Source organism: Colossoma macropomum, unplaced genomic scaffold (assembly GCF_904425465.1).
Source record: "Colossoma macropomum unplaced genomic scaffold, Colossoma_macropomum, whole genome shotgun sequence".
Taxonomy (NCBI): domain Eukaryota; kingdom Metazoa; phylum Chordata; class Actinopteri; order Characiformes; family Serrasalmidae; genus Colossoma; species Colossoma macropomum.
The window spans coordinates 3410395-3423614 of record NW_023494799.1 but is presented as its reverse complement, the minus strand read 5'-3'; the positions used below and the strand labels follow the sequence as shown (position 1 = coordinate 3423614).

At 39.4% G+C, this 13220-nt stretch overlaps 1 protein-coding gene across 2 annotated transcripts in view; it reads left to right on the top strand.

The window, feature by feature from the left end:
* Positions 1–399: 399 nt before the first annotated feature.
* arhgef18b (rho/rac guanine nucleotide exchange factor (GEF) 18b) overlaps positions 400–13220 on the top strand; it is an 83658-nt gene continuing 70837 nt past the window's right edge. For both annotated transcript variants that reach the window (XM_036586429.1, XM_036586428.1), the window contains exons 1-5: positions 400–640; positions 9802–9923; positions 10850–11298; positions 11920–12070; positions 12683–12809. In XM_036586429.1, the coding sequence (XP_036442322.1) occupies positions 565–640; positions 9802–9923; positions 10850–11298; positions 11920–12070; positions 12683–12809 (925 nt within the window). In that variant the 5' untranslated portion in view covers positions 400–564. The remainder of the gene's footprint in view (positions 641–9801; positions 9924–10849; positions 11299–11919; positions 12071–12682; positions 12810–13220) is intronic.

The window sequence follows — 13220 nt, the reverse complement described above, 5'->3', positions numbered from 1 at the left end:
CTCTTTTTTCTTACTTTCTCTTTCCTCCTCTCTTTTTCTCCTCCTCTTTCCCTTCCCTCTTACCTCTCTCCTCCTCTTTCTCTCTCCCCTCACCTTCTCTATTCTCTCTCTATCTCCCTCTCCCTCCTTTCTCTCTCTCTCTCCCTTTCTCACTCTCTCCCCTTACTCTCTCCCTCCTTTCTCTCTCCCTCTTCTCTCTCTCTCTCTCCCCTTCTCTCTCGCGCTCTCTCCCTCCTTTCTCTCTTTCTCCCTTTCTAGCTCTCTCCCCCCTTCTCTCTCCCTTTCTCTCTCTCTCTCCCCCTTTCTCTCTCCCCTTCTCTCTCTCTCTCTCACTCCCTCCCCCTTCTTTCTCTCCCTCTCCCCTCTTTATTTCTCTCTCTCCCCCCCCCCTTCTCCCTCTCTCCCTCTCCTTCCTCTCTCTCTTTCTCTCTCTCTCTCTCTCTCTCTCTCTCTGAGTGCTGTATGTTCTCTGAGCCGGTTGTTCTCCTGCTCTGAGCTGTGTGTTGATCTCTCCTCTGTTCTCCTGTTTGAATGTTTTCTTTGTAAGTTCTCTTTTTCTTCTTCATGGCTGATTCGCCACTCAACAACTCCTGGCCTTCCTTCTCCAAACTCTGGATGAAACGATGGTCCTTCAAAAGAGGTAGAAACAAACTAAATGGATCTTTCTGTCTCCGGCTTTGAGTGGGACATTCTGGACTGTCTCTTCTGCTTTCTTGGTCTTTACGTCTTCGTTTTCTTGAGTTAGCCTTTTGCCTGTTTTTTTTCTGGGGTTTAGTATATTTCTTAATCTTTTTCTTAATCAGTTTTCCTAAATTTAGTTAACTTTATTTTTCATAGTTTTACTAAACTAAAAAACTTTACTAAACTCTCCAGTAGTTTTTCTCAGCTTATTAAGCTTTAGTTTTTTCTTAGTTTTCCTGTTTCCTAAATATCATAAATATTTCTAAATTTCCTAAATATCATAGTTTTCCTAAATTTCCCTTAGTTTTTACTTAGTTTTGCTGCTTCTTAATTTTCCTGAGTCTCCTAGTTTTTCCTTTACTTAGTGTTTCTAAGCTGCTTAGTCTAACTTTTCCTACATTTTTCTTATTTTTTTCTCAGATTTCCTACGTTTACTGAACTTCTTTATCCTTAAGACCTTCTCTTCCCAGGTTTCTGAAGTTTATCTCAGTCTTCTTAAGATTCTAAGATTCTAACTAATCTTTACATTTTTATAATAATATATTTTACATTTTTAAGTTTAAGTTTCTTAGTCTTTGTGCTGGTTCTCCAAAGTTTCCCATGTTTCCTTAGTTTTCTTAAGTTCCTCTGTAATCTTTAAGCCTAAAGTTTACAGTTGTTTTGTTAGTTTTCTTTTCTTAGTTAGTTAGTTACTTTCTTATTCTCAAATTTTGTCCTATTTCCTAAATATCTCGATCTTTAAGTCACAGTTTTGTTATTTTTTTAGTTTCCTAGTTTTCCTGTTGTCTTAATTTTCTGTAGTTTTTCTCTCTTTATTTATTTGTAAGTTTTAGTTTGAAATCACTTCCGTGTCGCTGTTGCAAAGTTCCATTGTGATAGTTTACAAATATCTGTGGGGCTAACCTACTTACTCATGTCCAGTTTCTGTCTTACTGACTCCAAATGTCTTTGGGTGCCTCACTGCCTCAGAATACTGTACGAGTCGGCAGCGTTTATGACATTTCAGATACAGCCAAAGAGTAGGCGGAGCCTTGTTTTAGCCACGCCTCTGCATTTTAGAGCAGGAAGTGAGGCTGCATCCCTGTCCATCATGACCACAGTAAGCAGTTAGATCCCATTGTTTTGAAGTAAAAGTCTGAAAATCAGTGTGGAACATTAAGAATCGTCATATTTTCCGCAGTTAAGTATTTTTTTGTGTTTTAATGAAAAATATGATGATTTTATGTGTGAACAGCTGTCCAAAGCTGTGTTTGCTGGTCATGTGCTTGAATTTCAGGACATTTAACCAACAGAGGTAGTTCAAACTGATGTTGAATAAAATCTTATCACATTAACTTACATTGAATGTGAAGAATGTTTCTCCTTCTCCTGTGAAGTTTTTGTTTTTGGAGATAAAAACGTGTGCACAGTGGGCGCCCCTGGTCAAATCACATGATTTGTTGATTTTGTAAGTGCTAATAAGTTAACACATCCTCTACAGCCCGTGTGTTGAACACAACACGCCAGATCAGGCCCGTGACGCAATCCTATCTGGCCCACAAAAGTGTTTTCATTTTCTATTAATATCAGCCCATTTCACAATGCGCTGCACTACAGTACCCAGCATGCACTGCAATGTAATGTGTGCTCTGCCTCTCCTACGCCAACAACAATCTATGGGTCAGCATTTACACCTCAATTCTATACAATTCTACACAGTTCCACACCAGTCATATCAACAAACACTGTAATTGCAGTTCAGCTGCATTTCAACCAGTATAAACACCAAACACTCAGCTCAGCGGCTCAGAAACTGAGCCCAAGTCTTAATGAACTTGCAGCAAAGAGAAGATGCCAGGTGTCTAGTTCCATCAGACAGGCAGGTTTAAAAGACTGAGCTCCTGGGGACGTTTACATTTTGAATATTTCAAGAATTCATGCAATATTTTCAAGGTCTACTACAAGTGCCTATATTTTGTTTTTGATAATTTGGTGTATTTTGAATAAACAATGGTCATTTCAGTTTATAACAAAATGTGAATTAGAAATGAAATAAAAACGTCGACGTTTTCTGGCCCGTGGATTTGTTGAGGTTTTTAAATATGGCGCTTTTAGTGGTTGAGTTTGACACTCCTGCTCTACAGAGGACTCACTTCTGCACATTTCAGTGAATTTCATTTGGGTAGAGCTGCAAAAAGGGCCTGGGTTCGAATCCCCAGCCGGGTTACCAGGGTCCTCTCTGTGGGGAGTTTGCATGTTCTCCCCGTGTCTGTGTGGGTTTCCTCCCGCAGTCTAAAGACATGCAGTCAGGCTGATTGGAGATGCCAAATTGCCCCTAGGTGTGAGTGTGAATGTGTGTGTGTGTGTATATATGTCGGTCTGTCTGCCCTGTGACAGACTGGCGACCTGTCCAGGGTGTTTCCTGCCTTCCACCCAATGACTGCTGAGATAGGCTTCAGCTTCCCCCCGCGACCCAGGATGATAAGCGGCTTAGATAATGTGTGTGTGTGTCTGTGTGCTAAAATTAATATACTGGGCGAAAGAATTAACTGTGGCCTGTGCAAAAGATACAGCACACTTATATTTTGTATTTTTTCCAGTTTGTTAAACAGAAATTGTGCACTAAAGTGTGTAGGAAAGCATCGTGTTTACATTTGTCATTTAAATATAGTGTCTGAATACTTTTCTTGTGTTCATTCATGCATATGTGGGTCATTCTTCATCTGGAGTGGGAATTCAGGTGGATACTTTTTAAAAAAATCAATTTCTTTCATCCCAAAACTAAATAATCTTAATATGTACATTAACATCTCATATTATCATATATGCAGAAAGGAGAGCCTAACTCCAAACATATTTTACAGTCACTGGTGTTGTATGAATTTGGTGTAACACCAGTGACCAGGATTTTGTAAACTAACTGACTCTAAAAATTTTAAATCAGTAATAAAAATGATAATATGGCATTATTTTGACAAAATATTAATTACCCAGCTATTAAAGCACAAAACACTGATGACACATAGAAGTTATGTCCTGCCTGATAAACAAAATTATTAATAAATTAATGAAATATAGTGAGCGAGTGTGACTCACCTTCTCATGCCTTGAGCTGCTTCCTCTCTGACGAGCCTCGACCCAAAGAGGCAGTTTAATAGAGCTGAAAATACTGTGTTAAAATGTAAAATAAAAATCCTGATAACACCAGTGACCAAAATCTCTGTGACAAATTTTTAAATAAAATACATATTTTTAATGTATTATAATGTTAATGATATAAAAAGTAAACATGAATCTGTTTTATACAAATTCCTAATTTAAACCTCATAAAAATATTGTTTTATATTAAAAAAAAGTTTCTCAGCTGTTGAAAATTGTGATGAGCTGTTTTACAGATGCAGAGCGACTATGAAACAAGATTAAAAGAGAGAAAAATCAGAAATCATAAGTGAAAAGTGTTATTTAATCTTAGGTCAATTGTGTAAATGTACACACTGACTTTTGGAGCTGTGACTAATATCTTAAGCATCTTTTTAAGCCCTGAAACATGTGACATGGTTTCCCGCTGCAGATGGAGATGCAGTGTACATACTATTATATTATAAAAGACATTATGTGAGTAAATGTGAAGTGGCTACATGTGCTGGAAGTTGATTCGATAACAAAAACAAACGTGCAAAAAAGTGTCTGTTCCTGCTGGCTGTGTTCCACACTGAGCTGCACATGTTCGGTTTCTGTTTCAGGGCAGTGTGAAGTGTGAACTGCATGTAAAGGAAGTGTTTTCTCACTCTGCCCGTGCTGCGAGCGCTGAAGCTGCTGCTCATACAGTGCAGGAGTGTGAGTGTGTGGTCAGGCTGCTGTGGTTGGACACCAGCTCTGACCTGATGACACCCTTGTGCTTTGGCGCTGATGTTGATGTTGCTGGTCATGCGTCAGGCAAGCAGCTGCGGTTAAACACTGCAGAGAGAACTAGCGCTCAGCTCTCACGACCATCAGACCGCGCGCTGTCGGATACAGTCAGAGTCGTACTGAACGCTGGGTCGTCTCTGTTGGGCGTGGCAGTCGTGTGATGAGAACGTGCTGCAGTTTTGAAGTAAACGGTTCTATCAGTGAGGTGCAGTAGTGGGTGTGTGTTTGGTGCACAAACGCTGTCACTGCGATGGGACCCTCACAGACTCAGTACCTTTAGATCGGGAACATCACTGTAATGTTAAAGCTATTAAAGCTATTAGCCACGAGAGGCTGTGGGTTGCTGTGATTTTACAGCCTCAGGTGGCTTATTGCTTTTATAAAATGACGGCCAACATAAAATAGGATAAAACACATGACTTTTTTCAGAAAATAATTTATGTTATTATTAATAATAATCAACATGAACAAGTATTCCGCCAAGAAATGTAGTTCCTTTAGAGTATGGTATTGTTGCCAAGCAACCATGGACTGAATGAGGAGAATCGGTCGCCCATCACTGTATATTGCGGCCGTTTCATGATTTTTTTAAAGATTTTGTCGTATAACAATGACTATATGATAACACAGCACTGTTTAATGCAAAAACCTAACTTTATAAGTACTTATTGGTCACCAAATCACCACCACGAGTCTTATTTAGGACCAATCCAGCGGCGCCCTCTTTTCTCGCTGGGTCTGAATCTCAAATGGCTCCCTGCTCCCTACATAGTGCACTACGTAGGAGTTTAAATACTGGATCCTGCAGCCCAACAGAGCAAAATACAGCTAAGAAACAGTCATTTGGGATTCAGACACATCCACACTCGATAAATGATGCACTATTTGGTTGTAGAGGCTACAATTTCTAAACGCTATTTAGGGAATACAGAGCCGTTTGGGATTCAGCCTGGGTTTAATACGACTCCTGACTGAAACATGAACGTTTGAAGTGTGTAAGACATTCAAGTGACATTATTTTGACTTTTATACTGCAGTTTTACAGTGAATCATACTGTAAGTACTTCAAGTCAAACCTGTGATATTAATGATGGAGTTGTTTAGGATGTTGGCTCTTTTAGCCTGTTAGCTAGCTGACCAGCCTAGTTCTAGTTAAGTTGTCAGCCTCTCAGTTTAAACAAAAAAACAGGTTCTTACTTCATCAGTGCACTCGGTGCTCCGTGCAATCAGCATGAGAGTCAAAGAATAATCCATCAACAGCACAAGAGTTTTTCCGTGCTGCGGCGCAGTGATACGCAATTCAGTCACTGTGAGGCGTCAGAGGTGCGCGTATATCGTGGGTTTTACAAATGCTTCGAACGCAGCTCAGCCAATCAGATTTTAGGACCAGAACTATCTGTTTTATAATAGAGTTTTTACAACATCGTCATCCCTGTTTTTATATTTTTTTCTATTTTGTTTTCTCCTAAAACAGTTAATAACCGCTTAACGTACAGACTCTGTTCGGACTCGGCTGTAAGGAATGTGCTGTCAGTTTTACACAATGACTTTTGATCAATTTTATGCGGAATATTTAAGGTTATAATAATTTCTCTACAGGTTTTTGTGGTGAAGTCGTCTCGCAGTTTGAATTCCAGCTGATGATGTCATCTTGTGTTTGAAGCTGATTGGCTGAGCTTGTTTAAAGTGTTTCTACTGTGCACTGATTTCGCTCTCCGCCTTTTTATGGCTTCACCACCTCGACTACTATGTTTCTTTCTTTGCTTCTTTCTTTATTTCTTTCTTCCTTTTCTTAATTGCTGCATTTATTTCTCTCCGTTTCGTCCTCAATTCCTTCCTTTATTTTCTTCTTTCCTTCCTTTCTTGCTCTATTTTTTTCTTCCTTTCCACAAACAAACAATAGTATTAGTATAAACACAGAGCAAAACACCAAATGTCATCCACACAACAGGGAACTGAACAAAACAAAGACGATCTTCTGTCCACAGACAGGAGTGTTTTTATAGCAGCCCTGTAGGGTTTGTTGATGAGACAATGAAGTAGCAATTAAACCATCACATTTTGATTCACAATGCATGGGACCAGTTTCATCAAGAGAACACGTCACTGTAGTCCCTCTGGAGGTTCTAGATACGTCACCGAGTGTGAATACGAGCCGTAGTCTAAGCAGGAGACAGTTGTTAGAAATGTAAAACAGCGGAGGCAGCTCTGTGCTTTGTCTTTTACAAGCTTCAGACGTCTGTGTTTAATCTACAACAGCCAAAACATTTAATTTACACCATCGTTAGCTCAGCGCTAACATGATATTATAAATCCTATGGGGTAGATTTGGCATTACTATAAAGAATGTATTGTTTTTTGACTGAGTTTTGAAGTTTATTGTCTGAATTTCATTTATTATTAATACATGAAAATAAACAATTTTTACCCCTTGCTATAAAGTTCGATAACAGTAGGTTATGGTTGCCAGGCAACACATCAGTGAGAGAGTATTCCATGAACAGCACAATAGATAATCATTTCACCTGTTAGTATAGAATTCACCGTAAAGTTGTTTTGAATGTGGCTCATCCAATCAGATCTTAACACCGGAACTTTCCATTTTATAAGTAAGGAAACCTTCCCATGGATAAATATGTGGCTGGTACTGTTAGTTGTAAAGGCCTTGTTTACTTTCAGCCTCTCAAGTCAGCAAGTTGCAGTTGTAACAGACTGAAATGTCTGGATTTAGCCGGTCCTAGACCAGTGTCCATCTCCACAGAGGACGGTGAGCTGAGCGTGTGCTTGTAAAAGCCCGAGAGGTCTTTCTGTTTAGCCTTTCGCAGCAGTAACGTATGGTGTCAGGAGCCAACCATAAAAGGCTATTGGCGCATCACAGGCATCATGGCGGAGATGTGGTTTACATATTATGATACAAACAAACTCCCCTGTGGGACATTGTCATCCGTCTGGAGCCCGGCGCTGATTTACGTCTGAAAAGATCTACTCTGGGCTAATGTTCATGTACTGTTTAAAGTGAGCCGGCTTTGGCAGCGGCCCTGGAGGCCCACTGTGGGCGGGGCTTATGGGGGTCTGCTTTGTGTCCTCCTTCATGTCACCCTCATCATCGACATTATGAAGTCTGCACACAGAGTGACTTCCCCAGTGCTGCAGTAAAGCTCTCCTTATTCAGTTCTGGACACGTCTTTTACATAACACCACTCACACTGTCTGCTAGCGGCTATAGCTAATTCTAAAAGGCCTGATTCTAGAGGTCAGGAGGTCATACAGGCTGACTGGCCCCTAATTCAACCTAAAACACTCATTCATTTTAAGAATGAACAACACCTGACAGTGTGAAAGCGTTCAAACTGGTGATGCATTCTCTGATTTCTCTGCTCGCTCTCTTTCTGGACAAAGTTTATGCAAATGGGCTGATAATAATAATCTGATTGGTATGTGGGGCAGAAACAGCTTGTGTCACCCAAAGGCACTGGAGTCACATCAGCTGAGATTCAACACTCAAACACACATCGAAAGGATATAAGGGTTGACAAAAGTATGTTTTCAAAATGTGGGATATTATAATGTTAGCTGAAGTTAAAAACATGGCCACTAACATCGCTTGTGTTTTAGTGACACACCCCCAAAACAGCCATTAGTTGTCATGGGAATGTCCCCTTAATGCAAATTAGTAGTTAAATTAGTAATAAGTAGTGTTTGTGACTGAATTATGCCACTGATTGAACATTCATTGATATGCTATCAGTAACCCATTCAGACAGGGTCAAAACGCTACCTAGCACTTAGACAGTACGTAGGGAAAGAGGGGTGGGCTTAAACCTGAAACTGCACATTTTTAAAAAAAATATAGAAAAAAAACAACATAAAAAACAAGCTCCACTGTAAAATAAGCACACATAGGACTTTACTACACTTCATTTATTTTAAAAGTTCAGTTTTTGTATTATTTCTGACAGTTGCAGTCAAAGCTACACTATGTAAGATTTGAGAATTTGGAGACCTCTCTGGTGGAAATATGTAATTGCATGCATCGTGTGGAGGAACATTTATAACATGGTTTGCACTTCAAACTGATAATTGTGAGCACATTGAAAGAGTAGTCAAAGAAAACTCTGTTAAAACTTGGTGAAGGAGGTATCTTTCTTTTTTTGAGTCTGTGTGTGTGATATTAATAGATAGTATACACGTATAATTATATATAATTTTAAAATGAAATATAGTTATAAAATTATGTATAGTTTTAAAACAGAACAATAAAATAAAAAGCCTGGAGACAAGACGGGGTGTGTGGAGTCAGTACAACTTAGAAAATATCATTTCAATGGATTATGGTACAGTTATGTTCCCTGACTATATGTAGACTATATTCTAACTGTATATAGAAATAAAACATTAACTTTACTACACTTCATTTATTTTTAAAGTTCAGTTTTTGTATAATTTTTGACAGTTGCAGTTAAAGCTACACTATCTAAGATTTGGGGATTTGGAGACCTCTCTGGTGGAAATGTGTAATTGCATGCATCGTATGGCGGAAACTTTATAATGTGGTTTGCACTTCGGACTGGTGATTGTGAGCACATTGAAAGAGTAGTCAAAGAAAACTGTCAAAACTTGGTGATGGAGGTGTTTTTCTTTTTTTGAGCCTGTGTGTGTGTGATATTAATACATGATACATACATGTAATTATGTATAATATAACAAGCAAACTTCAGACACCAACCATGCCAGCTCAGCTGATTGATCTTATTTGGGGTGAGGGGAGGGGTGGACGGTGCGAATTTGATTCCAAACTATTCCTTCAAAAGTCGTTAGGCCTACATCATGTGTGAGGGACAGTCACACAGTAGCCGTCAGTTACACCGTCATGTGAGCTGCGGAAGCTTTTAGAGTGCAGCCGGTGGGCAAAACCTCCAACCACCCACGCGTCCACACATGAGTTCACAGCTGTGTTGGGCTGGAGAGCTGCTAGAGCCGCCAGCGCTCATTTCCTATAACAAACAGTAGATAGTGAGGACTCTTAAATAAACTGCTGCTTCCACGTTATAACAGATCGAGCGGGTAATGTTTACGCTCCGGCTGCTTTGCCTCAAGACTGCACTTCCATTCCTAATTAGTAAAGAGCTTTGATTAAATGTTTTGAAACTGGGTAAAATCAGAGATAAGCTGGGTCTATTGACGTTTACTGACTTTATGAGGGCAGAAATAACGGCGCCGGTTGTTTTGCAGGCTCGGAGTGTAAGCCATGCACGCAGCCGATCAGACCGACCTCCAGCACCGGCTCCTCTTCATCTCTGTCTCCGACCTCCATCGCTGAGGGATTCTTCTTCAGCGGCACCCCAGAGGACAAGGTGAGCTTCTACAGCGCTATAGTTACTCTACACCCATTTCCACAGTTACACTACACCCATTTCCATAGCTACTCTACACCTGTTTCCATAGTCACACTACACTCGTTTCATAGATACATTACATCCATTTCCATGGTTACGCTACACTCATATCCATAGTTACCCTTCACCCATTTCCATATTTATGCTTCACCTATTTCAGTACTCTCACTGGGAGGAGTGAAGTCTCAGAAAACATGTATCATTACTGGCTCAATAATATTATGATGAAGATGAACATTTTTGTAGTATTCAGAATTGTTGAGCTGAAATTGAAGAATTTGATTTGAAATCATTTGATGAGAGGATAATCCATTCTGTCAGCACTGACGTTAGTGTTACAGCTGTGCAGTATCAGATAAACAGTAAACTGTGGTGACTTTTTTAGCTAATGTTACCTCTAACTTCACAGTCCTCACCCCCAACACCACTGAGACCAAAACTACGCCTGCACTACAACTACACTACTACAAAGAATTATTCAGTATCTACTATGAATTATTCAGTAACTACTATGAATTATTCAGTAATTACTATGAATTACTCAGTATGTACTATGAATTATTCAGTATCTACTATGAATTATTCAGTATCTACTATGAATTATTCAGTATCCGCTATGAATTATTCGGTATCTACTATGAATTATTCAGTATCTACTATGAATTATTCAGTAACTACTATGAATTACTCAGTATGTACTATGAATTATTCAGTATCTACTATGAATTATTCAGTATCTACTATGAATTATTCAGTATCCGCTATGAATTATTCGGTATCTACTATGAATTATTCAGTATCTACTGTGAATTATTCTGTAACTATTGTAAATTGTTCAGCAACTACCATGAATTATTCAGACCTTTTCTATGTCTCTGTTTCAGAATTACTGTCTGGTTGAGAGTGATTTTGAGAGCAGCGTGGATGACCTGTTGGATTTGAACTCCTCTCTGAAAGACTCTGAGTATTTCAGAGATCTGCAGGCCAGCCCCAGCCTCTCTGAGACCCCCCTGCCCGTTTTATTTCCCCCCACGTGTAAACCACAGCTCCGCCCCGCTCTGGTCCTCTACGCCCCACCACCCTGCAGCCCGTCCCACACACAGTGCGACCTCACTGTCTCACCGACACTCAGCACCATGAACCTGCTGTGTGAACAGGGTGAGGTGACTGAGCCTGCACTCACTGCAGATTCCACCGTGTGTGCAGATGAACCTACAGCACCACAGGAGATGGATTTAGATCTAGAAACTTTACCCATATTGGTCAGGTCGATGTCCACTTCTCGCAGGCACAGTTGGGACGTCCCACTTTCTCCAGTGGGCTTGGGGAGGAGGTGAGAATCGAGGGGCTATCATTCATTAGGAAAGATGTTTTTTTATTTTTTATTTCTTTTCTTTTTAATTTATACGGCTCTTTTTCCATGTTCAAGAATGCTTTACATTGTATGAAAGAACAGCAGGGTGAATTATCTAATAACTTATATGAATAATTCACTAACTACTATGAATTATTCAGTAACTACTATGAATTATTCAGTAACTACTATGAATTTTTCAGTATCTACTAAGAAGTATTCAGTATCTACCATAAATTATTCAGTATCTACTATGAATTAGTATCTATTATGAATTATTCAGTATCTACTGTAAATTGTTCAGTATCTGCTATGAATTATTGGTGGGTTTCGGCGAGTTCGGCTGAGCTGTTGGCTGCTATGTGTTCACTCAGTCTGATGTATGATGCTGTGAGAATGAGGAACTACTTAATATATACTCAACACACACTGCAGGAATGACATGCCCAAACAGCAGCACACTGACCAGCCACAACACCCCATAACAGACCTTTTCAATTTCACTCTTACTCAGACTCCTACATAAAGAACACAGTGTATAACAGTTATTAAGGAGGGGTTTGCAGTGTGTTCTCAGGCTCTTTCGTTCTGTGTGTGTAGGTTCAGTCTGGACACCACCAGTATGGACAGTGATGTGGAGAGGGAAGAGGAGAGTTTAGCTCGGAGCTCTCCGCCTCCCTCGCTGTCTCACTCTCAGAGCTCAGGGGAGGAGTTCACTACGTCTCTAGAAACAGAGAGCTCCAAAACATTAGTAAAACATCCTTTATCTCTTTGATATGTCATTAATGTTTTAATATGTCCTTAATATGCCCTTTCTGCTCTTAAACTGCAGGCTTATTTTTCATTAACTACTACAAAATTAATATTTATTCAGTAACTACTATAATTTATTCAGTATCCAATATTAATTTTTCAGTATGTACTATGAATTATTCAGAATCTGCTGTAATTTATTCAGCATCTACTATAATTTATTCAGCTGCTACTATGAGTTTTTCAGCATCCACTATGAATTATTCAGTATCTACTACGAATTATTCAGTATCCACTATGAATTATTCAGTATCCACTATGAATTATTGAGTATCTAGTATGAATTATTCAGTATGTAGTACAAATCATTCAGTACCTACTATAAATGATCAATTACTATAAATTATTTCACATCCACTATGAATTGTTAGGTTTGATATTATTAATATGTCCTAATATGTCCTTAGTCTGCTCTGCTCCAGTCAGGTGAACCTAACTGACCCTTTTCAGCTGCAGCAGCATAAACACTGAGTGGAATGTTCATAAATGATAGTATCGTTCTTTGTGGTACGACGGCGCTGATTTTCACTGATTTTGATTTTAATCTCAGCTGCCACCCACGTCGGGCAGGACTGTGTACGCCAGGTCTGACATCCTGGCATCAGAAGAAAAGACCCGCGCAGAGAAAGTCTCTCGCATTGTGGAAACTTCCAAACAGGCTGCCAGGGCCGCAGGAGGTCAGTACCACACACATAAACCACAGAGGATCTCCAGTTAAATTTATATAACACATTCATATCATACTCTGAAAAAAGAACGGCTCCTAAATGCTTCTTGATTTGGACGTTTGGTGCTGAACAAAAAACCTTTACATTATCTGGATATTCTATAAAAAAAATGTTGATGTAACTCTAGAGTCAGAATTGTTCACAGTGGTGGTGATAGGAACCAGACGTCCACCTCTAAAAGCTCCCTCACAGAAAGTTACTACATGAAATGGTTATGAATTCACTGCCTGATGACTGAGACACTGTTTTATAATAGTTTTGGTCTAAAAAATATTTTTTAAATCAATTTATGGTGGACGTTGCATGACAAAATAGTCCCCAAAGAAATTTACTACTATTTTACCATCGTCAACATCACAT